Raw genomic sequence first — 27668 nt, forward strand, 5'->3', positions numbered from 1 at the left:
CCTGTGCTTTTCCCCAAACTCCCCCAATCCTCCAGAGAAGATTTTCAAGCGACACAGGAAACAAGGTGATGAGCAAACTTGCAAGAGAGAGAGAGAGAGAGAGAGAGAGGGAGAGAGAAGAAATGTGTGTGCGGCCCCTTTGTGTCTTGGGAGCATTTCTTGAGCAGAGTTCTGCTTGTGGGAACTGAGGATCCAAGCCTCTTCTCTCATGGCTTCAAAGCAGATCTCCTAGGAAGCTCACAGTCAGGGCACAATGAAACGTAACTTCCCTCTCCCCGAGCAACTAGTAATCAGGGGAATATTAGCTCGATGAAGATGTTGACCCAGTGTGCAGAGATTGTGAAAAAGCAAAATCCATGCTAGGGATCATTAGGAAAGGAATTGAAAATAAAACTGCTGATATCATAATGCTATTATACAAATCTATAGTGTGACTGCATTGGAATACTGTGTATTGTTCTGGTTGCTTCACCTCCAAAAAGATATTGCAGAGTTGGAAATGGGCAACCAAAATTATCAAGGGGGTGGAAGAAAGCCTCTGCAATGAAAGGGAGCCTCTTTGGGGGCTTTTCAGGTTAGAGAAAAAGCCAGTAAGAGGTTTGCCAGATTACGCATGGCATGGAAAAATGGGATGGACAGAGAAAAGTTTTCCTCCCTCTCTTAAGTGGGGGATGTGCACATGGGGAGAGGTGTATTCATGCAACAAGGCTTTACCATTCTCTTCCTGTGAGCTCCCCAAACCTTTTCTGCTGTTTTCCCCAACCCTCCAGAGTAGATTTAGGGGGTGTGAGGGAGGTGCGGGGGCAGGAAGTCCATTTTGTCAGCAGACCTTGTTCCGCACACACACAAAAACCTTATTTGTATCTCACCCCTAAGGTTTAGGGCATGGGTAGGCAAACTAAGGCCCGGGGGCTGGATCCGGCCCAATCGCCTTCTAAATCCAGCCTGCGGACGGTCTGGGAATCAGCGTGTTTTTACATGAGTAGAATGTGTCCTTTTATTTAAAATGCATCTCTGGGTTATTTGTGGGGCCTGCCTGGTGTTTTTACATGAGTAGAATGTACCCTTTTATTTAAAATGCATCTCTGGTTTATTTGTGGGGCATAGGAATTCATTCATTATTTTTTTTCCAAAACATAGTCCGACCCCCCACAAGGTCTGAGGGACAGTGGGTCGGCCCCCTGCTGGAAAAGTTTGCTGACCCCTGGTTTAGGGTAACTTCAAATTTTCTCAGTTATGCAGCCCCTCTTAACACTTCCATCTATTCCAGCAGTGTCCCTCCCCTCTCATTCTTTACTTAGTAGCATAAAGCCACTTCCGGGCCTGCCCCAGGAGGTGGGGTTGCGGGCATCACGCCCTCCCCATGTGAGCGGGAGCTGGCTTCAGCCCCCGTGAGAACAGGGGAATCCCGACCGTCCACGCCTCCCAGCCAGCCAATCGGCTGGCTGGGGGGGCGTGGCTTGCCCTATTTAGGGCCGGAGTGGAGGGGGCTCACCCTCTCTTCTCCGGCTAGCCCCCACGTTTTCCCACCCTCCCTCCCTTTAGTTGGGCTTTAGGTAGGTCTGACTTTGCTATGGACTTCGGTCTGTCGCCGCAAGGGGCATGGTAGGAATTTTTCCCAATTGGCAATTTACAGCCTTTTGGTTTTTCGCCTACCTCGTAGCAACTCGTCACAACTCTTCGGCATTGGTGGTAGGCATTGGTAAGAAGGGGTTAAGAGGATGTGGGGGGGGGACGCCATCACCTCCCCCCAGTGAACGAAGGGTGGTCTGTTAAAGGACTCCGGGGGGCGTGGCCCTGTCTGAAGCCTATGGAGGTGTGGGCCAAAGGCACGCCCCAGAGCGGTGACCCGGGGGAGCTCCTAGTTGACGTGCCTCGGCGGAAGACTCCCCCGATTAGTGTTAACCCTTCCCCGTGTCTCCAGCAAATGGGCTGGAGCCGGATAGTCGATAGGACCAATGCCTAAGCCAATGCCTCTCATTCCTGAATTCAATAAAGTTGTGGCCTAATTCGCCCAATTAATCTTAATTATGGTGTCTCGTGTGTTTATTTATCTTGGTGGGGGGCAGGAACTCGCCACGCAATCCTTTGTTACTATACAACTTGTTGCTCTGGAAATGGACCATGCTAAGCAGAAGGGATTAGTTCTCCTTGAGGACAGGAATGAGCAGATGCCCTCAGAGAAACTGTTTGCTTTCACATTTCTTTAGTACAGAGGCATAAGGAGCGGAAGGTTATTAAACAGGGAAATCCTCCACTGTCCACTAAAGGCTCTGGGAGAGATTTTCCCTTCCTCCAACTACAGCTGTTGAAACATTGCCCTCAGATGCCTTGACCACACGGCCACGCAACCACCACGGCAATATGCACTCATTAAGAACATAAGAAGAGCCTGCTGGATCAGGCCCATCTAGCCCAGCATCCTGTTCTCATAGGGGCCTGTAGGCATTAGCAACTGCTGCTGAATAACCATGGTTCCTGCCAGTGACAAGTGTCCCAATTCCTCAGCACGATACTAGAAAACAGGCTTGTCAAAGAGGCACTTCATGATTTAGAAACACAGGGCTGTGCCGGAGCCTAATTGAAAAGCTGTGTGACAAACAGGGAAGGTGAATTTGATGGCATAAAGAGGTGCTTGCAGGCTTCCCACAAGCATCTGGCAGGCCACCATAAGAACAGGACGCTGGACTAGGTGGGTCGTTGGCCTGATCCAACAGGCTCTAATTATGAGTTGGGACCCTTTGCATCCCAAGGGCCACATTCCCCTCTGCGCAAATTTCTAGGGGCCACATGCCTGTTGTGGGCAAAAGGGGATGCTGCAAGGAAACCCAGCCAGATGGGCAGGGTATTATTATTATTATTATTAATAAATTATTATTGTTATTATTTTTCCTCTGCACAGTATGCTAGCTATATATGCACTCACACTCCCCTCACTATCCTTCATCCAGGCAGGCAAGAGTCATCACCAGATTTCAAGACCACGTTCCTTTTTCTTTTCAATTTATTTAATTAATTTTCCAAAAAATTTAAACTAACAAACAAACATACATCATAACTGTACTGAATCCAATCTTAATAACATTGTTAAGTGACTTCCTCAAATTCCCCTGACTGAATTTCAGTCTATATCATTGTAATGGTTTTCCAAAACAAATTTCTCATAAAATTCACTTAATCACTTAACATCTTTCTTTCTTTTCATCTTTGCTCAAGAGCACATTCCTGGCAAGCACTTGAGGAGGATATAAAGCAATGTCAGGAAGAGGTGTGGCCTGGCAAAAGGGGGAGTGGCTTGAGAGAGGGTGTGTGGCCTGGGCGGAATCCTGTGGGCCAGATAGCATAAAGGAAAGGTGGGGAATAGGGCGACTTATGACGTTCAGTGCTGTGTCAAACCTGAAAGATCTGTGTTTCTGCACATCCTACAGAGGTCCCCCCCCATCACCACCACATGACACACACTTCCTGTTTCACGCCCCTATCCAACCCTGCAAAGAAAAGAAAGGAGCCCGTCTCTTTCTGATAAGAATTCAGACCTCCACAGCATTAATACGAAAATTGGTTCACACCCAGCGCAAGGCGAGAGAAAGCAGGGGGTGGGAAATTCATTTGCCACCTTCGTATTTTTCTCTTTGAGATGAATTAATTATGAAATGGAAGGACACATTTTAATGCTTTAAACTCAGGCAAGTGGGAAATGTAAGCTCAACGATCTAAGGGGAAAAAATGCCAATCTATTATTCTAATCATAACTGTCATGATAGGTTTAAGCACAGCTTTAATAGTTTGCCTGGCAATTGTCTACTCTGGCCTCTGCCGCCACCCACAGGCTACTCTGCCGTAACAGCAAAGAGAAAAGCAAGATAGCCAGGGGAGGATTAGAGTGGGGAAAATTATTGCGGCTGAAAACTCTCCAGCCAACTTGCCACTTCAAAACAAAACTGACTGATGCAGAGGCTTAAGAGCTCACACGGCATCATGTGTTCTTTGAGACATCATGGGTCCCATGTTAAGTCCTTTTTCACAATGGAGATGATGGGGCAACAAAGAGGAGCATGTGTTGCCAACCATGGAAGGGACTGGGTGCAGACTCTTGTTGAACCCACCCACACTGGGGTTCAGTGAAAAAAGGGACTGGGCACAAACCCACCCATCCCACAGTGGCTAATGTCACTGGACAAGGAAGTGTAAAGGGCCAGTTTTCCAGGCGTGTGTCTCCAGAGGTCCCGATGACCTGGTGGGGTGGTGGAAAGGCTTCTCCTTGCCCTGCTGCCTCTCAGAGCTTGGTCAGGGTACCTTGTACTCTCTCCAAAAAACAACACTGCCTTGATGCCACCACCCACCCATTCCAGTTACATCCCAGTGTGACAAGGAGATACAAGCCAGGAACTGGTGAATATATGATGATGGCTATGTAACAGAGGCTTGCCATTGAAAATTGTTTGGGGGCACAGCCCTGAATCGAATGAGGATAACACACTTGGCACCACCCTTTCATAATCCAATTTCAGTATAACCACAGGGAATTCTAAGTGGAAATCCATTGCTTTTGTGCAGGGGGCGGGGGAACAGATGAAACAGGAAATTACAGATTTTAGATACAGAAAAGGCTTAATGGACCCCGTCCAGTTCAATATTCTGAGGTGCATTCTTTCCTGCTTCTTTCTAGGTATACGTGCCAATGTACCTACCCTGCTAGATAAACGGAGAAGCCACCATTTAATAAAAATATGAATAACCAAACTTAAGGTAGCTGAATTCTAGCAGCGGAGAGCATGTCCCAAATCATGATCCACTTGCTGAGAGACAAGACACAGGAGGAGGAGGAATCTCCAGAACTGTTTTCTGACAAATGCCCCCTGGCAGAACTTCATTGTGATCCAGCTGCATAGCTACTGTAATATATAAGAGAATTGGCATCTTTAGGAAGAAACAGATTTGCAGTGGCCTGGATCCTAACTTTCCTCCCAGAAACAGAACAGAGGTGCTTCCCTCTACAGTCTCCAGCACACCTCCTAATTCTCACACAGTGCTAATTCTCTTATGATTGCGATCATTTGTTCAGATATCAACTGATATTCTTTTGTTATACTGAGCCTTAAAGCCACAGATCCTTGGTATAGGACCTCAAAAGAATTGATACGGGACAATAGAAAGCTTTTGAAATGAAATGTGCAGCATTATCCACTAAGCAAAAGCCATTCTTCCTTATTTGCTTTGGGATGCTTTGGAGAACAAAGAGGATATTAACAAAGCGGAAAGCCAAAGCCAAAGGAATACTGCACCTGCAGCTTCTCTAATGAAAGATGGAGGGCTTCAGAGAACATCAGCAAAATTAAGTGCATTGGTGGTAGAAAGAGTGCTTCATGATGGTAGACTGAAGACAACTCAGCATTACCTTAAAATGTCTTTGGGACTACAGAGATGAAGGTGGTTTACTGGGCTGGGTTAGAAGGAAAGTTATACCAAAATAGAGTCAGATTACAAAACACCAATGCTAGCAATATATGTTGATCTCCACTCCCTCAAAAAAGCTTCTGAACTGAGGAACACTCACAAGAATAAGTGCTATCCTCACCTCCAAGCCATATTATGAACTCACCTGACCCTGCACTAGAATCAGGGACGAGCTTTCTTTGGCTCCCCCAAGCAGACCAGGTGAGCCATAACTTCCACTAGAATCTTTTACTGTCTAGACAAGGAGAGGAAAAGGCAGATGTTTAAAAATGCACTATGCAAGACTGGGAGTTATACAGAGCAGAAAAACAGTACCTCTTGTTGAGATTGGGGGTGGGCTTTGAGGTGTCCCCTCTCTGGAGACATGCGCCTCAAGAGAGAATACTATTTACAGCAAACAAACAATGACCCATCTTACAATGTGGCGTGCAAAGGCATGGCCTTATTGGTCCAATGGCCTGTTTAGTAAGCTCTTGGGCTGTTACTTCACAGCAAAGCACCCTGAAAGGTACACAGTCTTCCGAGGGAGCAAAAGATGCTTCCCTTCTTCAGCTGTCCTGATAAATCTCACCACTGGATGCATGTGGCTTGCCCCTATGTCTGATGGGCTGTCACAACAGGTGGATATTAGATGCAACCTCTGCCAGCATGCCACAAATGGAAGTTTCCGAGGAGCTAATCCGGAAAAGTTTACCATTTCCCTGTAATGCCCAAGTTTGCTCTGAAAGAACCATGCTGTGGCAAAGGTGACTAATTTCAGCCACTGCAGCAAAGGAAGGCGAAAGAGGGGTGGGAGGAGGCTGCGGAATCAAGGTACTGTTCATTTGTGGTCATTAACATCCCCCCACAGCAAGCAGAACCATTACTTCTAGACTCCAGGCAACATTCTAAGTCAAGTGATTACATTATGTAAAATGGAAATATGAAGAATAAAACTCGGTGGGGTGTTACTGCTATTCAGCTGTTAAACAGCTGCACTAATTCACATGCAACGTGACTGCATTTCAGATGGCGGCTGGAACAAATCCTGCATATTTCTGTTTGGAAAGCACTTACTGATCTTATAATTGGATGTTTAACACAAGGCATCTATAGCCATGTTTGGATACCAAGAAATTATCTCAATTGCACTCACAGGCTCCACCCAAAGAGCAGGTACCTGGCACTTCAGAAGGATCTGCCATCTTTGCTGCTTTCCATGCCCTGGTGGGATTTCTGGGTGCTCAACACTAACAGCTATTTTGGGTGAGAGGATTTCTGTTTTGTTTTGTTTGAGATGTTTAATTTTGCTACCTACCTCCAGCAATAATAATAATAATAATAATAATAATAATAATAATAATAATTTATTATTTATACCCCGCCCATCTGGCTGGGCCTCCCCAGCCACTCTGGGCGGCTTCCATAAAAACCAAAAATACAGTAAAATATCACACGTTAAAAACTTCCCTGAACAGGGCTGCCTTAAGATGTCTTCTGAATGTCAGGTAGTTGTTTATCTCTTTGACATCTGCTGGAAGGGCGTTCCACAGGGCGGGCGCCACTACCGAGAAGGCCCTCTGCCTGGTTCCCTGTAGCTTTGCTTCTCGCAATGAGGGAACCGCCAGAAGGCCCTCGGCGCTGGACCTCAGCGTCCGGGCAGAATGATGGGGGTGGAGACGCTCCTTCAGGTATACTGGACCGAGGCCGTTTAGGGCTTTAAAGGTCAGCACCAACACTTTGAATTGTGCTCGGAAACGTACTGGGAGCCAATGTAGGTCTTTCAAGACCGGTGTTATATGGTCTCGGCGGCCGCCCCCAGTCACCAGTCTAGCTGCTGCATTCTGGATTAGTTGTAGTTTCCGAGTCACCTTCAAAGGTAGCCCCACGTAGAGCGCATTGCAGTAGTCCAAGCGGGAGATAACCAGAGCATGCACCACTCTGGCGAGACAGTCCGCAGGCAGATAGGGTCTCAGCCTACGTACCAGATGGAGCTGGTAAACAGCTGCCCTGGACACAGATTTGACCTGTGCCTCCATGGACAGCTGTGAGTCCAAAATGACTCCCAGGTTGCGCACCTGGTCCTTCAGGGGCACAGTTACCCCATTCAGGACCAGGGAATCCTCCACACCTGCCCGCCTCCTGTCCCCCAAAAACAGTACTTCTGTCTTGTCAGGATTCAACCTCAATCTGTTAGCCACCATCCATCCTCCAACCGCCTCCAGACACTCACACAGGACCTTCACCGCCCTCACTGGTTCTGATTTAAAAGAGAGGTAGATCCCAATCTATTTCTATTTAATTGCAGTCTTAAGGAAAATAGCTCCCCCCCCAAAAAAAAAGTCTCTTGTAGAATCACACCAACCAGCTTCCAGAGACAGTTAAGACCCGGAGTGATGTAATAAAAGGGAGGGCCCGCTTCAGAAAGACAGCCCCACATTAAATGGTTTCTTCCTCCTGAAATTAATTTATGTTCCAATATCAAGTGCTACCCATACTGCCAATCCATCTCGCTTCCTGACTTCAAGAGTTTTGTCCTCCCTTGCACCTGGTAGGAGAAGGGGACAGAATTTCTTTTTCTTCTCTTTCTCCTGGGAGGTAGTAAGTGAAAACAAGGGAAACCTACTTCCCTCACCTCCTCTTCCCTTTCCAGTCTTGCCTCTCTAGCCCAGAAAGGCCGTAGGACATTTTTGGTGGGCTCCCATTCAGGCTGGGCCAGGTGGCAGCTGCAGATCTCCACATGCTTTAAATTAAAGTTGGGGTAAATTTCTGCCCCATGAAGGGCTCTTGACCTATGGGAAAACTCAATTAGAAGCCAGTGCCAAAGATGGGTGGAGTTTGCAGCACTACAGGATGATATAGGGCCTTCTCTCTCTCTCTCTCTCTCTCTCTCTCTCTCTCTCTCTCTCTCTCTCACACACACACACACACACACACACTGTGCTATCACATCTCTGCAGGTTGCATGAAATAAAGGCTGTATGAAGGCTACAAGTTCCCCATTCACACTTTAAACAGAGAAATAAATAAGAGCAATAGTAATGTTGTCAATTTTTAAAGCAGATGTTACAGAGATGCTTTGACAACAGATTAAATTTTAAGAGAATTAAAACTTGCACATAAACTTAATCCAGATCAAATCTGTTGCCCAAAATATCATTTGCAGTTGTATTTCTGAAGAATTCTCCCGTGCCTGACCTCATTTTCTTTGCACATTACATGTGACTACACATTTTGCCTCCAGTGCCAGGGATTTGTAAACATCACCTCATTGCATATGGAAGGGAAACTTGGATTATGCTAGAGAAGATAATTTGTTTAAAAGCCAGACACAGAGCGCTTTCTCAGACACACCTCCTCCCAGGACAGAAGGTCCAGACACCACCACACCTGCCCAGACAATGTCTCCCCACAAAAAAAGCTGTCTTATTTCTGGTAAATAATTTTTCTCAGCCTTCTAACCGGGGCTGCTGGGAAAGGGAGATTCTTACTCACAGCACGTTGTCACAGCTGCTTTTCTATGGGGAAAGTGGCTGAATTAGTGTCACAGGCCTAGTCGCCAAGAGCACAGGCCTAATACTTATGCAGATTCGGGAGAGGAAGACCAAAGGCTGGCCTTAAGGGCAAAAGGCCATGGATTCCTGCAAAGGTGAAGAGTCAGTGTGAAATGTGGACCTTGAAACCTGCCACTCTGATCCCTTGAATCCATTTAGCCACCATCTGCAGCAGGGGAGGGCAAAGGGATTTAAACTCAGTGGGGATTTAAATAAAATGTCCCGTTGTGAAACGTATACAGTTCCTGGACAAGCATGTCCTGGGTACCAGTGTGGTGTAGTGGTTAAGAGCGGTAGATTTGTAATCTGGTGAACCGGGTTCGTGTCTCCGCTCCTCCACATGCAGCTGCTGGGTGACCTTGGGCCAGTCACACTTCTTTGAAGTCTCTCAGCCTCACTCACCTCACAGAGTGTTTGTTGTGGGGGAGGAAGGGAAAGGAGAATGTTAGCCGCTTTGAGACTCCTTAGGGTAGTGATAAAGCGGGATAGCAAATCCAAACTCTTCTTCTTCTTCTACCACACATTAAAAAGTGAGATATGAATATAAATAATATAAGCAAGCAAGCAAGCATGCATTCAGATCAGTTGCTACAACAATAAAAAAAACATTGCTTTTGAACTAAATGGAGTAGTTACTGAGGAGCATTTTCTAAAATCTTTGGTCATATAGCTCACATGCACTGCATAATAATAACTGCTCAGAGTAAGACATGAGAGATTTCTGTGCATATGCAAGGGTACTCAGCAAGATCATTTACTTGGAAGGCTAAGCCTAAGGCATTTGGGCATGTCCCACCAAAATAAAGTGGGACTTCACTTCTGAGTAAACATGTAAAGGCTTAAGCTATAAAAACTGAGGACATTCCATAAGCAGGAGTTATTTGCAGTTACATGAAGCATCAATATCCGTGCTGTTTGGTTCGTAGAGCCATACATGTACTTTGAGAACATGATACAATGCAGCCTCAGGGGCATCCATATGAGCCCTGTGAATGATCCTGATTGTATGTAAGATCATCCTGATTGTAGCATTTGTGAAGAACTGCTAGTCTCTGGGACCAGTAGAAAGCCTGCCAGAATACACAATTTACTGGCTGAACTTCAGAAGTCAGGTATTTTACTAATGATTCTTTGTGACACAGGAAAGGAGACTTAAAACCAGCTGTTTTCAGTTTGAAGAGACTGTAACAATCCTCCTACATATTTCAGTTACCGTAGCAAAGCCAGTCTTCTTTCCCTATAGTATATGAGGGTGGGGAATGTATTGCACCATTTCTGTTTTAATACCATACTAGCAGAGGGATGCAATAGCCACCTGGAGGAGCATGTGCCTGGAATTAGTGGCGTAGGAAGGGGGGTGCAGCGGGTACAGGCCGCCCCGGGTGTAATCACTGAAGGGGTGACAAAAAATAACCCCCACACCCACTGCAGGAGCACTTTCCCCTCGAGTGATTTCCAGAAACCAGAAGCATTGTAGCCTCCAACTCTGCAGGCAGAGCACAGCCTTTATGGCTAGTAGCCTTCGACAGCCCTCTCCTCCATGAATCTGCCTAAGCTGCCTCCTCCTCCTCTCTGTCTTTCGCACCTGCTCGCTTTGGCACAGTAAGTCTCCGTGGAGGAAAGCCACTTCCCTCTGCAGGAACCGGGAGAGTCCCGGCGGGGCCAGCCGGGCAGAGAGCGAGGCTCCCCCTGGAGGCCAGGGGGCGGCGGGGATTTTCCTGCTAGGTTTCAGGCGCCTGGAATGTTTCCAAGGCTTGATCGGGTTGAAATGGGCTGAGGCTGCTTGGGACAGGTTTCCATGAGGGCTGCTTTTCTGGTATTGCCGGAGGCAGTGTGGACATGTGTTAATACTTTTTGCTGGGTCCGGGTTGCTCTGGGTTTTATGACTGCATGGTGGAAGCCACCTTTGGGGGCTCGTTGCCCTAAAAAGCGGCTTTTGAATCTCTGCAATTAGCCAGAAACCCACCATCCGGACCCATTTCTTCCCCTCTCCATAAGCAGGCTGCTTTCCTTTCACCACCATCAGCATACATCCAGCCACAGTCCAGCTGCTGAGAGCCAGCGTGGTGTAGTGGTTAGAGCGGTAGTCTCGTAATCTGGTGAACCGGGTTCGCGTCTCCGCTCCTCCACATGCAGCTGCTGGGTGACCTTGGGCCAGTCACACTTGTCTGAAGCCTCTCAGCCCCACTCATCTCACAGAGTGTTTGTTGTGGGGGAGGAAGGGGAAGGAGATTGTGAGCCACTTTGAGACTCCTTAGGGTAATGATAAAGCGGGATATCAAATCCAAATTCTTCTTCTCCTATGGTAGGGAGCAAGAGCAATGGGGGGAGGGCTCGAGGAATTGACGGGGAAGTGTTTGGAGATCCACACTTAGGTGAGCATGAAGGCAGCGGTGTAGCTAGGTGAGGCGGGGGGCACTGGGCGTCACACCACGGGGCCTGCAGCAAGCCTGAGCCATGTGTTTCTTCTGAGGGGGGGTGGGCGGACTGCCTGCAAGCTCCGCACTGCTTTTTCGAGCAGCGTGGGGCTTGCATCTGCCCACCACCTCAGCCATCCTACAGCTGAGGGGGAGGCTGCGGAGAGGCTCCACACAGCGCGCCCTGCCTTGGCTCGCTCTGCCCCCATAGGTGGCTTGCTCCACCCCCAGCTGAAGGGCGCGCCTGCCACCCCAGGCACCCAGGCGACTAGCTACACCGCTGTCTGGAATGGTCCCACAAGCATGTCAAGCTGGAGCACACGCAACTGGCACTCCTACAGGTGTCACATAATATCCATTTGTAGGAAATCTATCTTTTAGTGTGGCAGCCCCTGCACTTTGGATGTCCCTACCTATTGTCATCAGGCAGGCACCTTCAGTGTACTCTTTTTGGCACCTGCTAAAAACATTTCTGTTCAGACAAGCCTACCCGGATATTCAGAATGCTGATGTGTTATTTGTTTATTGCTGGTTTAAATCTTTTGAATGTTATATGTTCTATACAGTATGTTATTCTATATGTTAGAATAAGAGAACAAGAAGAACGTGCGTTTAGAGAAAACTGGAAAACGTTTATTGAATATATGGGAAATAACTGTGTGCGGCTGCAAACGTTGGCAGCATTAAGATAAATTCAACAGTATAAATAAGTTTTGATGGATACAATAATGGAATACTGAATGGTTATGAACAGAATAATATTATGTCATAGTATAAAAGATGAGGAATGGGTTAAAATAATGAAAATTTGGGACATAATAATTAGAAGAACATAATTTAAGCATGGTTTAAATAAGGGTTTGAACTTGCTGAACTTGATTGGAATAAAGAGGAACACAAAAAAGGGAGATGTGAGGAGGTCAGGACAGAGGGGTATGGAATTTGGTAAATTTAAAAAAGTGGATTTTTCTTTTTTAATCTTTTTCTTTTTTTGTTATATATTTCTGTTTCTCTTCTGTTTTTTCTGTGAGCTTTATTTAATGGAATGATCTACGTGAAATGATGAATTTTTTGATTTGTAAAACCTTAATAAACATTTATTTTTTTTAAAAAATGAATGGTATAGTATTTTGTAAAATATGCAGGGGTTTATGATATGCCAAATGAACCATGGAAAGAAGAAGCAAAGTCATTGATATCTTAAGGATGTAAAAATGAGTACTATAAATTGTAAAACAGAAAATTTAATAAAAATTATATAAAAAAACAAAACATTTTTTTGAATGTTTTAACTGTTTCTACTAATAAATCCTATTCTTTTAGTCTTCTTGTAAACGCTATGAAGTTTTCTGCCATCAAGCAACAGGGCTTTTTTTGAGCTGGTTCTCATAGGAACTGAGTTCCAGCACCTCTTTGTTGCATTACGGCACCTCACTGGCATGTTATGGCAGGTCTTTAGAGTTGTGGTGCCATCCCCCTGCACAGCACTCAATTTTTATATTTTTCCTGTGGCGTTGGGTCGAGTGAGTGAACGGGGCGGGGGAGGGGAGCTCAAACACTTTGGGTGGGTGCTTCCCCCTTAAAAAGGTTGAGTTCCGGCACCTCTTTTTCTAGAAAAAAGAGCCCTGCCAAGTAATATTGTATGTACAATTTATTAAATAAATGAAAAAATAATTGTACGGCTCTGCCCATCTCTCACACTCTCTCATAGAAACCCATCCTTTGAGTCCACTGGAATTTCAAAGGCACTACTGAGAACAGAAATTGTCCCCTGACCTACAAACATGCACAGAAAGTCTAAAGCCGTCATCCATTGAGCAAACAATTGATTCATCATCTATAGTCAGAGTCTGGAACTGTTATCTGAAGAGAGATTGGGTCCTTGGGTCCTTCCTTTTCAGTCTAGCGCCATGCTGTTGCCTTACGCTCCACAATACTTAGTGCATGGCATGTAAGACATTTCACTTAAAGCCAGATTTATAGACTACGGTACATAAACTCTTTTCTTTCCTGAAGGACAATATCATGATGTCAATATATATATTGACTCCCTGTGGATTTTTCTAATGAGTGTGATGAGTTTCCAGCAAGCTGGGGGGAAATGTTATTTAGCTATATTCCCCTTCAAGCGTTTGTGAACATGGGATATAGCAGCTCAGATCTTATGAACAGGCCATCTCCCAAGACAGATAATGAAATAACTTGATTTATAAGATGCCAGTTAGCCTAATCCAGTTAGCCTGATCCAATCAGGCTAACTGGCAACAGCAAACCCATATATAATGGTTAACATTAGCTCTCTCAACAGGAAGAAGATGTGTAGGCAAGGAATAAAGCCGAGGGGGAGGAGACTAATAGTTGCTCACGAATTTAGGTTATCACACACTTACCTTTCCTTCTTGCTTTCCAGTATCTAACACTTAACTTAACCTACTTTTTATGAAGCCTTATTATCAGTAGCTACTGTGCAGAAGAGCACTTGCCTGAATAGGAAAAAAGCTAACAACATACCCATGGATTTCTTTCCTGCACAAGCAAAGGTACAGAGCGATCATCTGTCAGTGTCCTCTGAATTAACCACTGTTACCTCTCTGCTTGTGTAAACAAGCCGTGAAATGCATGAGGCGCCATGTCCTGAGACACAATGCACAGTACATTGGATAAGAGCAGCTACTATTTTCAGCGCTGAGGTCCAGGGCTGAGGGCCTTCTGGCGGTTCCCTCATTGCGAGAAGCAAAGCTACAGGGAACCAGGCAGAGGGCCTTCTCAGTAGTGGCACCCGCCCCGTGGAACGCCCTTCCAGCAGATGTCAAAGCGATAAACAACTACCTGACATTCAGAAGACATCTTAAGGCAGCCCTGTTCAGGGAAGTTTTTAACGTGTGATATTTTACTGTATTTTTGGTTTTTATGGAAGCCGCCCAGAGTGGCTGGGGAGGCCCAGCCAGATGGGCGGGGTATAAATAATAAATTATTATTATTATTATTATTATTATTATTATTATTATTATTATTATAAGGAACTGTCTCCCAGAAAAGTGTTGCAGTAAGTTCAGTTTGCCTGCAATAGAGGCGCCTTGTGATCCAAGGGCTGCTGGGAAGACACCACCTCCTTGGCAATATTTAATAAATTGTTTCCCCGAAAAGTGCCGCCCCAAGTGCTTTTCTCCATACATGGGAAGAAAATACAGGGGCACAGTTTCTTTCCCACAGTGGATGTGAAGGCTGTTTGGGGTGGAGTAAGCAAACAACACCTTCCACTGTCCGGCTGGCATCCATTTCAACCTTCATGGCTTTATTTTCAGAAACATGGGATCGGATTCTACTAACTCAGTACACGAGCAAAAGTCAGCACAAGGGCTCCTTCGAGCGCAATGGGGCCTCCCCAAATCCACTCCAGAGGGTCGGGGGAACCCACAGAACAGCATTCAAGGGGAGGAGAGTTGTGACTGCACCATCTGGCGAGCAGAAATGTTTGCATCACATTGGTGTGACACTGAATTCCACCCACGGAGTTAGAAAGTAAGCAAAGCGAGAAAGAAGCTGCGGAGACAGGATTTTTAAAGCAGAAATTACCCACGGGGCTGCTGCCCTTTCAAGATGGTGCTGATGCTACCATGTGCCTATTGTTCATTTGGAGTAAGGCGTACTCTACAGATGATGTGTAATTTTCTACCTTTTGTCCGGCTGCAGTTTTCCCAGATATAGTACTTTCACAGGAATCCAATGTCATAATAACTAAAACATTGTCCAATACAGTAATAAATAACGATAGCTTGTACAAAGTAAAGGATAAAGAATACTGAAAGAGAAATGTAAAACAAAGCAAAGCTTTTGTCATGGCTGCATGTTGTCGTGTTGTTAATTGCTCCAAAACGTAATATAAAACCCCCGCTTGTTCCAAAAAACAAAACCCGATAGTGACAGATTAGTTTGCAAGAACCTGGACAATCATAGTCAAATTAACACACTACGTGAACAATCAAACAGAGTTTTGGTACAATATTTTAAACAGCAACAATGGAAAAGCAGAGAGTGGGAAGGGGAAAGACACGCTGAGGGAAACAGCTGCACCTTCAAAAACTAGGAGGACTGAACACCATTTTCCTCATTGTCGTCGATGTGGCTGAGATAAAGCAAAGCTTCTAGTAACACAGCGTCCCTATAAGCCTCAGTCTGTAATAATGTTCCAACAAAGGGATTAGTATAGGAAGCACTGGGCTTGGCTGGCAAGTCGGCAACTGCTACATTATCAGGCAAGTAGCGCCCCCATGTGGCTCTGCAGAGATGTCTAAAATGGCCTACTTTAAACTGGGTGTACAAAGAGGGCGCTTGTGCCTTGCCTTTGCAGACCTAATCTGTTGAAATGTCCTGCCATGGGGGCTGACCTCATTTCAGCCCCCTTGCTCCCCTTGATGAGGTTTTCTTTCTCCATTCTCCATGATGTGTTCAGAATCAACGGGTGCTGTGTGTTAAGACAGCAGGTAATAGAGTCATTTGTCACCATGAGCTAACAGACAGCCTATAAGGGTCACCTATCACAATATGATTCAAGGGGGATTAAAATCAAGGCCATGCAGGGTGCTAGAATATTAACTCTTAGCAGGACGATGATGATGATGATGATGATGATGATGATGATGGGAGGAAAAATAAGTGGGCTGGAGGAGGGCGGGGAAACAAAATTCATTCCTGGTTTCTGATTTAGACACGGATCTTGCTGCTGTCCCTCAAGAAAATTTCTTCCTTGTGCAATTCACCTGCCCTGCTGGGAGCCCTGCTGGAAAGGCTATCAGGAGCATATCAGAATGCAAAGTTCCAAGACCCTTTTGGCCTCAGATAAACTTTCCCCAGATTAGCTTTAGTTGGGAATGGTCTTCAAGCTATTTGCTACCAATGATGAGCTCATTAAAGTAACGGCCTTCATGTGCATAGGGAAAGGTGCTGTACGACCGGGCAGCTCTGTTCTGATGAGTGATGACACCATAAAGACACAAAGGAAAATCTAAATGGAGTTCAAGGCCTCCGTGGGCAGAGGAGCAGACTGCAGTCTTATTGCTTTGAAACGGAAAGGTAACCCCTGTAGGGCAAAACCTTTCATTTTACTGCAGAGAATGTGTCATACACGTCCAATTCCTCTCCCTCCAGAAGCAGCAGGCACGTGCTTTGCAGCCTGAAAAGCTGCCATCGTCATGATGCAATTTCACGAAATATTGGAACAAACCAGAAGAGCGAGGCCTCCAGAGGGAGCCCAAGGTCCCTGGTGCGCTCATTAGGGGAAGGTGAGCAGACACCGCAGTCGAATTCGTAGAGCCCAGGAAACCAAAGCACAGCACAGTCAGAACAATACAATTTACTGTATTTTATTATTTATGTCCTTTTTTCCCTTTCTTTCTTTCAAGAGCTTCTGATTTTTACAAGGGAAAGGGCTGTTAAGAGGAGCAAGCAGCAATAAAAAGGGAAGGCACAAAAGAGATAGTGCATAATGGCATTTTTCTATTAAAAGAACTTCAGCGATCTATTCTCATTGCGGGCCACTTTGTTTTAATGGCTTTGGTGTCACAGCCTAGAAGATCTATCGTAAGTCTTATTGCTGTGTGCTGGAAATAAACAGGGCAGCCCCCCGCCGCTCTGCTCCAATATGCACAGTCTGACCGGCCCCATTTCATTCTGGCACAGATGCTATATAAACATATATAGCTAGGACTATGGTATGCATCCTTCTGGCTTTGGTGCATTAGAATCAGAGTTGGAAGGGACCCTGCGGATCATCTAGTCCAACCCTCTACAATGCAGGAATATGCAGCTGTCCCTTACGGGGATCGAACCTGCAACCTTGGCATTATCAGCACCATGCTCTAACCAACTGAGCTATCCAGCTAATTTATTGCATCTCTCTAAATTTCTTGCATTTTTCCACAATGGTGGGTGTGGGTCAGTTGTAGATAGTCGAGCCAAAGATGTATTTCTACAGGAATGTTAATTCTAGCACCAGCTTCCTGCTGGAGAAAAAAATAAGGGGGAAAGCTGACCACAGCTTTCTGGTGTTAAGTATTTCAATTACTTTGATGAATCAGTGAGTGCAAGATGGAAGAAGAGAAGGCTCAGCTTGCATTTCTGTAGGGTATGTAGGGAAAGCATTGTAGAAGCAAGTCTGTGGGCAGAACTCATGAATGATACTGGTTGACAGAGCCCCAGAGCTAGCATTATATGCACATTTACTTGGGAACAAATCCAACTGGACTCAGTGGCACTTTCTCAGTAAACTGCGTATTACCGGTAATCAGGCTGAAATTAGGAAGAACATGAAAAATACCCTAAATGTCCCAGTAATGGATCAACTAAGACATCACAAAGTTATGAACAAGATTTTGAGTATTCTACAGCTCTTCATCAGGCAGAAAATTAAGCAAAATAAGGAACACATTTCAAGACACTCTTCTCAACCCTCCTTTCTCACTCACAGACCTTTAAGGAACCTAAGGTAGTTTAAATGATGCCTTGCCTTCGCTCGGGTCATAGAAATGAAAGCAAAACTAATTTAACACCATCAGGACTTTTTGATGCCCCCACCACTCACTTAACCGAGCAGCATGATCACTTTTATCATTGAATCCCAAATTATACACATCCTAAGACACTATTGAATCAATAATGTTCATTGTGACGACTCTCATGCGTTTTTTAATTAACAATATTTACATTATCTTATATGGAAGCTTTGCATTATTCATATCTGCAAAATGCTCTGTGGCCTTCTGTTAAAAAGCATGTTAAAAATTGTATTGTACCAAGTATAACCATCTCTATACCATATATATATATATATATATATATATATATATATATATATATATATGGTATCACTATACAGTTTGCATTACATATGTTCATTTCCTTTAAGACAAGCAATTAAAAGCCCAAGGTAAAAATGTTATATTGCAATCATAATCCAACACGACAGAGACCAGTTTTCCCCGTAAAGCATGAATAAAGCAACCTGGCTTTCTCTAAAAGCTTTCTCTAAAAATTTAATAGTATTCCCACCCCTGTCCCCCCAAAAAGTAATGGATGAGGAGATAGAAAAAGCTGGAGAGGAATTAGTGGTACAGCACATGATGCTGCCAAATGGAGTAGACTGTAATGGGTTAGGAGCAATAGGCTACATCAGGGGTAACAAGCATCCTACAGTGTTAGGGCTGGTTCAGCCACAGGTCATCAGAGAGACACAGAGACGAGCAGTAAGGTTGATTCTTTATTCAAGGAAACAGAATACCAACAGAGAAACCTATGGCAAATACCAGCAGGCTCCCTCTTCCTCAGCTGCCTGTCTTATGTCTGCAGTGTTTTCTGCCTCTTCTTCTCTCTCACTCAAGCCAGCTGCTTGTTCAGCATCCAACCATTCTGCTGCACCCCCTTCATCCTCTGACTATGTCCTACCACTGCTCCCCTGGCTCTGAGCCTTCCTCTTTTGTGGCTTCCCTAGGGGGTTCACTGGCTGGAGTCTCCCACCATTCTTCATCATCCAGCCAGTCCCTGACATCCAGATACTGTGGATTACAATTCCCACCATACCTGACCATTGGTCATTCTGGCTGGGGCTGCTGGGAACTGTAGTCCAAAAACATACAGATAGTACCACTTCAGCTGCCCCTGGCCTAGAGGAACCAGAAAGCAGTTTTGTATGTCCCCGTGAATGTAGAGATAAAAGGTCCAATTAGCATCTTCTGTCTTTCGAATATGAGGACCTTCTTCCAAAGAAAGCAGTAGTCAAGTTTACTTAAAGAAACATTCACGCGGCACAGAGAGAGAGATTCGTACTCATCGTAATCTGGGTCATTTAACTGGAAACCAGGTTTTTAATTAAGATTGGCATTTGTGAACCTCCCGCTGACACCCTTTTTCAATCTCATTTCCAGGCTGCTTAACTAGCTTTCCAAGAGGGTTGGTAGAATAGAGTCTGAAAGCTCTGGATTTGAAATGTAGTTACTATTAAGAGGTCTTTTCCACAGCAGAAATAAAATAAAATGAAATAAAATAAAAATGGCAGATTTAAAATAAAGAAGTGACTCAAATCCAACTCTTGGATGACCATTTAAATAAGCACTTGTCCTTAATTCAAATCGCCTTCCCTTTCTGTCACTACAGTTATTTTAATCCAGAATAACTACAACCACTTGATTCAATTCTATCCATAATGTAATGGGAATCTTCACTTACCACTTAAACATACGGGGGAGGGGGGAACCCCACACTGTCACCATTGTGATTTTGAGCACCTATGAAGGTGGGGGTGATGAAAATTAATTGCAGGATCCTATGATCTCCTGGGATCATGCAGCAGACTGGGAAGAGGGGATGGAGCAGGGTTTCTTAGGGAATCAGAATGGGCTTTGGCTCAGCCATGCTAAAAGTCCCATACATGCCCTTAGGAGTGAGATGACAGGCCTACCTCCACAGTTATTATTTTTACTACTTATTTGATTTCTATACCACCCTTTATCAAAAGATCCCAGGGTGGTGTACAATGTTAAGAACACACTTTATGGAGCACAACAATAAACACATAATAAAAAGCATAATAATAGATAGCATAATAATAAAATAATCATAATAACAGCCTCCCCACCACCACAACAGCTTTAACAGGGCATAAATCAGGCATAGGCAAACTCTGGCCCTCCAGATGTTTGGGACTACGATTCCCATCATCCCTAGCTAACAGGATCAGTGCTCAGGGATGATGGGAATTGTAGTCCCAAACATCTGGAGGGCCGGAGTTTGCCTATGCCTGGCATAGATTATTTAATGGCCATAGGCCTGGGTAAAGAGGAATGTTTTTGCCTGGCACCTAAAGACATGTAATGATGGCATCAGGCAAGTCTCTCTGCGGAGAGCTTTCCACCGACGGGAACCCACCATCCAAAAGGCCTGTTCTTGTATTGCCACCCTCCAAACCTCTCAGTTGGTGCACTATCACCAACAGAAGTCCATCCAATTAAAAAGGAATCACTTGCTTAATGTTACAGATAATGCAACTTTGTGGAAAGGGGGAAGATGCCATCACCCAATAAGTAGCTTAGGCCAAACTAGAACTATATTGTTAATGAATGCCAAAGGAGTTTGGTTTACAGTCCTGTTTTATACGTATCTGAGAAGTCAAAGGACTCAGTTAGGATTATTAACAGTGCTATCATGGCATGACGCATTCTACATCACATACCACTCCCTTGGATCACAAGAATGGACCTTGAATCTTATGGCCTCTTTCCCTTTGAAAAGTTATAAGAAATTCACAGTGGCAGTCTAAGCACTCTACCTTGAGGAGGTTCTTCCTGCAAATAAGGAGGTGGTTCTTCAGCAGCTGCCTCTGCGTTGCTTTCCACCATCTGTGCTTCTGAACTAGGCCCCTGTAAGATAGAAGAAGCTTCATCGCAAACCACAAAGAGACATATGTAACTAAAAGGATGTCTGGAAGAGCCTACAGAGGATCCCGGAACTTCGTGAAAGGATGTCCTTGTAGTTGTCTTGGCCAGAGCAGGGGTCACAGAGCAGCCCTGGCAACTAGATTTGTGGAGACCTACAGCTAATCTATAAAAAATGGTATGTGAACCATTTCAGATTCGGATATAGTAGGATATCAATGCTGGTAACTTTCCTTTCTCCCAGAGTGATTAAACTTGTTCTCATCACCTCTTTAGGAAAAATAATTACACTCCATAAAAACCTGAGAATATCTTGTCTTCCTCCTCATATCTGGGGCACAGGATGACAAGATGACTTTTAAACTATCCTCTGTCAAAATGGATCCACTATTTCAACTTTGGCTGAAAAGTGAATTATGCTAGTCTCAGTTTCAACCCTTCAGTGTGTGATTATTGCCTATATATTTTGCTTTTGATACCATTAACCATGGCATTTTTCTGGACCAACTTAGTGGAATGGGAATCAGAGGCACTGTATTATGGTGGTTCTGTTCATATCTTCAGGGTTGTGTCCAGAAAACAGCACTTAGGTAGGTGTTCCTCAGGTCCCTGACACTTGTGCTATGGGGTTCTGTAGGGTCTATCTTCCCCCCAATGATATTTAACAGCTATATGAAATTATTGGGAGTGGGTGGTCATTGGGAGCTTTGAAGCAAGGTGTCACCAGTATTGCTGATGACACACAGTTCTACTCAACCAGAAGAGGCTGTGAAAGCTCTGGATCAGTGTAACTGAATGCAATTCATTTTAAAAAAATCAAAGCGGTTTGCAACAATAGAACATAAAACCACACAATTAAAAAATTACATTAAAAAGTTAAAATCAGACATCAATTAACCATTGTGGAAGGATGTATTCCTAATTGTCTGCCCAGGCAGAATAGAAAAGTTTTCAGCAGGCATTTAAAAGTTGGCATAGAATGTGCCTTCTGAATCTCTATTGGCAGAGCATCTCACAATACTGGGCTGATGATACTAAAGGCTCAGTTTCTTCTTGTTGTCAAATGAGCCTCACCAAAGCAGAGGTGTTCCTCCTCCTGCCAAAGGATAGTGTGTAATTTCCAAACTAATCCCAAAGCAAACAAAGAGGAGTTCATCATATTTTCCTAATGATTCTCAAGACACTGAAGTGAGATACCTGAAATAACCCTCATGGTCCTTTCCAACTCTACAGTTTTATGATTCTGTGAAACCATCAGCTGCATCCATTTTCAATTGCATACTTGAATCAGGAATTTTGGTGTTTACACTCCCAGTTTACACAAAGTTGGAACAACAAGGACTTCAAATATACACAACTTGCTTCAAATTGTTTACTTGAAGTTGCAGCTTTTGATGTCTTCACTAATGTAAGTGGAGAGGAGAGGATTTTGCTAATTCCTTGTTCTTGGTGCAACCCCCTGCAGCCCCTGAAAATCTGTTCCAGAAGACATGGGGAACCTGCAGAACAGGATGGGAGGTGGTGGTGGCATTTGCACTGGGATCAATCCCTTCTCCTACCTGGGCAGTTGCATTTCCACAAGGGCCAACATAGATGCCGAAATCCAGCATCACCTGAGTTCTGTGAGTGCAGTTTCTCCCGATTGAAATGCAAAGTGTTTGAGGACCGGGACATTCGCAGGGAAACCAAATAATTGTTTACAAAGCTACTGTACTACCAACTTTACTGTATGCTTGTGAAACATGGACCACTTATAAACACCATCTCCAACTCCTTGGAAGATTCCATCAACGGTGTCGCCAAAAAAAATAAAAATGTTTACATATCACTTGGGAAGACAGGCGAACTAATGCCAGTGTATTGGAAGAAGCAAAGATCACCAGTGTTGAAGCAATGATTCTTCAACATCAACTTTGTTGGACAGGTCATGTCGTTCAGATGCCTGATTATCTTCTTCCAAAGCAACTATTCTATTCCAAAGTTAAAAATGGAAAGCGCAATGCTGGTGGTCAACAAAAGAGGTTTAAAGATGCTCTCAAGGCAAATCTATATATAAAAAAGTAGTATAAACACTGACAATTGGGAAACACTGGCCTGTGAGCACTCCAACTGGAGAACAACCTTTACCAAAGGTGTTGTGGACTTTGAAGATGCTCAAACTCAGGACGAAAGGGAAAAACATGCTAAGAGGAAGGCATGTTTGGCAAACCCTCACCATGATCAACTCCTGCCTGGTAATGTACCGTATGTCCCCACTGTGGAAGGGCATGTGGATTCAGAATTGGCTTCTACAGTCACTTACAGACTCACTGTTAAGACCGTGTTCATGGAAGACAATCGTACTCGGCTACAAGTGATCGCCACAGAAGAAAGGGATCCTTAAGCAGAAGGGGAAACAGATAAAATTATCTCCCCAGGTTTTTCTTTAAGTCACAAAGGGCCATTAACAAAGTGATCTGCTTAGTAAGAACAAGGCTCCTCACTAACATTAATATTGGGGAAAGTATTGCTGTAAAAACTTGTGAGAGTCAGTGTGGTGTAGTGGTTAAGAGCGGTAGTCTGGGGAACCGGGTTCGCGTCTCCGCTCCTCCACATGCAGCTGCTGGGTGACCTTGGGCTAGTCACACTTCTCTGAAGTCTCTCAGCCTCACTCACCTCACAGAGAGTTTGTTGTGGGGAGGAAGGGAAAAGGAGAATGTTAGCCGCTTTGAGACTCCTTCGAGTAGTGATAAAGCGGGATATCAAATCCAAACTCCTCTCCTCCTCCTCTTGTGACTTTTGTTTACAAAGCAAAACTTATGTGCACAATATGCAATTATGGGCAAGTATTCTGATTAAGCAGCAAGTGTCACAGAGCCACAAAAAAGGGTGTGTGTGATTGATGTGGCATAACTAAGGTCTCATTCAGACTTCCTTTTGTGATGCTTTTCTAGGCACCGGTCTGTGCTTTAAAGCACCATGTCCAAGCACTCCCCCCCCCCGCTGCTTTCCCCACAAAAAAATCTACTTTTTACTACTGAATCAGAGGAAATGGCAATCCACAGAAACCCAAATTGTCATTTGTTCCGATTCAGTGTTGAAGAGTGGGTTTTCATGGAGAAAGCACTGGGGCAAAAAGAAAGCTCTTGGACACAGCACTTTAAAGCATGAACCTGTCCCTAGAAAGTACAGAGCAGAAGGTAAATGTGGATGAGCCCTAAGCTTAATGCACAGAATGGATGGAAATGTATGAAAAGACCCAGTCTGTTCTTTGAGATGGAGCATTATAGGTGTGCACTTTTAAGTGAGGAAAAAAGTTACAAACATCCCCATAACAGATGTTCATGGTATTTTGAAGTGTGTGAACAAAGAAAAATGTGTGCATATGTGAACATATACCTCTATCAAAATTGAGGGCTTTCAGCTTGCTCAGAAAGGATGCCTAATTAAGCAGGATCTGCAGTTTCAAATTGAGAATGATGAGTCCTAACTAAACACACATTTGCAACTTGGCCTAAAATCAAGTTCATATTCCACAGAGATGACTGAAAGTCATTTGTTACGCACAGAGGTTTTTTTTGTTCTTTTGTTTTTGGTAATCAAATGAGTTTACAAATCTCTTGATGGATGTTTTGTTCTTAATTTTACAAAACCAGGTTTTCTAATGAGAACTTTGTTGCTAGGTTTTAGCCCAGAGGGAATTTGAACACTAGAGTTTGAACTCTTTACATACTAGACAAATGAAAATAGAATGTGACGCAAAACAATGAAACTGACATTTAATTAAAATATAACTTTGTGACACATGTAAAGCATTTTACAAGTGATAATTACTGGTGTTTCATAACCCTCAAAACAAGGTAAAAATATAACTGGAACTCCAACATTAATCAATTAAAATTAAAATAGCCCTAATTAGTCTGATGTTACCCCTGCAACAGCATGCCTACTCCCTTTGCTGCAGAATACAGTGATATTCAGCCTAGAAAATCTCCATGCTGGTAAAGAGACAGGAAGAGCAATGGAGGTGGAGGGAAGAAGAAAACAGCTGCACTTCAGCTAGCCATCATCACACACCAGAAAGCAATCTGCTCCATGCTTATCACCCTTGTTTGCCTGATGCTCTTATGCAGCAGTAGTTTTCAGGTAATGTGTCTTATGGAACAATTCTGGTACACTGCATATTCACACTGTGGAAACATTCCTAGTTTGTGGGAGCTTATTACATGCACATCAGTTTCCCTGCTACAACATTAAGAAGTCAGGTAAGAAGGTTCTCTGTGTCCTAGTTTGGATACTTAACCTCCCCATCACCTCAAATTCAAAGTCCTCTCCTTGGTTGGATGCAATCCACCCCATTAAAACCAGTGTCAGTTTCTCCACTGAGACAAATCACAACTTATATATGCATATATAATTACACCTATAGTTTTAGCTTTTGTTATGTTTTACAAATGTTGTACTCCAACAACCTCAAGAGAGCCCCCATCCCTGCGCTAAACCGTGATTTACAATGTCACTGACTTTTACAACTCCCATCCCAATTCTTATCAGTCGTGAACCAACCTAGAAAACTAGAGCAGTGGGGTTTTTTCCAATCTGGATTGTGTTCCTAGGAACTTGGGAGTTACTTGGAAGCTGAGCAGCAGTTACTTGACAGATGACAGATAGGTCTACCTGAAATGTTAGCCCTTAGTCCGCTATTACTGATCTTCCCTGCAATATAGATCACTGGGAAGTGATAGAATGATTTTAAAAAGGACATAGTTGTAAAAAGTACCTTGCTGATTTCCCCTTCCAATATAGAATATAGAAAAGTGCTAGAAAGTATGTGATTGTAGAACAGGGACTGAGAATCTGTAGTCCCTCCAGATGTTGTGCAATTCCAGTTGTCATGTTGATGGGAGCTGATGGAAGTTGGGGTCCAACAGTATTTGAAGAGCACACCTGTCTGTTTTAGAAAGTATGGCACCGCCCTCCATAGGCTGCCACAAAGTAATTCAACCAAGGATGAAATTACCATCACCACGGGATATGTAGCAGGCAGCATTGGCCAAGTTCACTCCAGCCCCATGAACTCACATTACAGCTATCAAAAAACACAGTGGGAAACAAACGCATGGTGTAAAGGCAATGAGCAATGGACACTGCAGTCTTTTGCAAACTCCTTGAAACAAGGTCCTCAGTTTTATTATTGAGGTTACTATGAGTGCGCCACAAAGATCCTGTTTGCAGCCTAGGTCGGTTTCATTCTGGGTCGCTCATGTTGTAATCAATTAACTCAATGCAACAGAATCGCAGCCACCTGGGTCAAACTGAACTGGGTCAAACTCAATTTACACCATCTTACAGTTCACTCAATGGGGCGGAGAACAGAAAAAACAAACAAACCCAGTTAAATTTATTATCACAAGAATTCAAAAAGAAACCTGGACTATGCCCAGAGTTCAGGAATATTTCAAAGAATCATAGAACTGTAGATTTGGAAGGGATACTAAGGGTCATCTAGTCCAACCCCCAGCAGTGCAGGGATTTCAGCTAAAGAATCCCTGGCAGATAGATAAATAGATAGCCAACTTCTGATTAAAAACCTCCAAGTTCGGGCAATGCGTTGTGTGTACGTTTTAATATCACCATGACTGGATGAGATGGTCGTTCTCAGTGCCCCGAGGTATACCCTTGATGGGAGTCCCATGAGCTTGGGGCTGGGGAGTGACTGTACCACCTCTGAGCATCCTTCCTTTCCAAGGATAACGCACAGGTTAACTTGGGTTTGTTTTTGGAACAGGGATGGGAATTCCCTATGTGGTGGTGGGAGGGAGTGGGGGGGGGACTCTTTGCTTGGGGAAACCAGCCGCCGCCCCGACCCTTTGCCCCCCAAACTGCCCTCTTCGCCACCCGCCCTGGCTCCAGGGAGAGGAGGGAGCCCGCCCCGTGCGCCTTCGGGAGGACGAGGCGCGCGCCCCGCTCACCTTCATGGCGGCGCTCCCTGGCTCTCCCCGCGGCTTACTCGAGAGGAGGAGCGGCAGCGGCGCAAGGTCGCCGCGGCTGCCAGAGCCTTTCCCCCGGCACTGAGCCTCCAGCTCCTCCTCCTACTCCAGCTCTGGATGTAAACACTGGAGAAGGGAAGGAGGGCGAAGGAGGGGACTGGCGCCATGGCAACCCACGCCGGAAGAGGAACGAGCGCGTGGGTCCGGCAGGGGGGCCTGGGGTAGTGGTCGCCATCTTCTAGTGGGCAAGAGCATCCTAGAGGATGCGCGGAGTTGCCAACTTTGAGGGAAGAAGGGCCCTGTGTGCAGCAACTTCAGATGCAGGCTGTCCTTGTTGGGAATGCTGTTGTACTTGGAGTTTTTCTTTAATGAACTTTATAAAGTCTATAGGAATCATAGAATTGTAGACTTGTAGGGACCCCAGGGGTCATGTCATCCAAAGCCCTGCAAACAGGAATCTGCCTTTGCAGAGACAGTTGCAGGGGAAGCCACCATGATGCCCTCCAGGTTTTGCTGGACTGCAACTCCCATCCTCCTTGACCAATGGTCATGCTGCCTGAGGCTAATGGGAACTGGAGTGCAACAGCCTCTCAGGGCACTGCATTGGCTACCTGTGGTCTGCACACTGACTGGTAGCGGCTGTCCAGGGTTTCAGGCAGGAGTCTCTTCCCAGTCTTATCTGAAGGTGTCCCAATAGTCAGCCTGGGCATGCAGAGCATGTGGTCTGCCACCCAGCATTCAGCACATAGGGAAGGATGCCAACTTCACATTTTAGGACATGTTCTGTAAGAAAGCTTTAGAATGTGGAAAGATGCACATATTCATGTGAACTTCTGTGATGTGTGGATCTCTGAAGTATGCCTCATG

The 27668-nt window shown here is 44.7% G+C and overlaps 1 protein-coding gene across 1 annotated transcript in view; it reads right to left on the reverse strand.

Annotated features, from left to right (window-relative positions):
• The window catches only part of LOC128413499 (transmembrane protein 263-like), a 296413-nt gene extending 269453 nt beyond the window's left edge, over positions 1-26960 (reverse strand). Inside the window, exons 1-2 of the mRNA XM_053387522.1 lie at positions 26784-26960; positions 20727-20817 (exon numbers count right to left, since the gene is read on the reverse strand). Of these exons, the coding sequence (XP_053243497.1) occupies positions 20727-20817; positions 26784-26789 (97 nt within the window). The 5' untranslated portion in view covers positions 26790-26960. The remainder of the gene's footprint in view (positions 1-20726; positions 20818-26783) is intronic.
• Positions 26961-27668: the final 708 nt, after the last annotated feature.

Source organism: Podarcis raffonei, chromosome 1, assembly GCF_027172205.1.
Source record: "Podarcis raffonei isolate rPodRaf1 chromosome 1, rPodRaf1.pri, whole genome shotgun sequence".
Classification (NCBI taxonomy): Eukaryota; Metazoa; Chordata; class Lepidosauria; order Squamata; family Lacertidae; genus Podarcis; species Podarcis raffonei.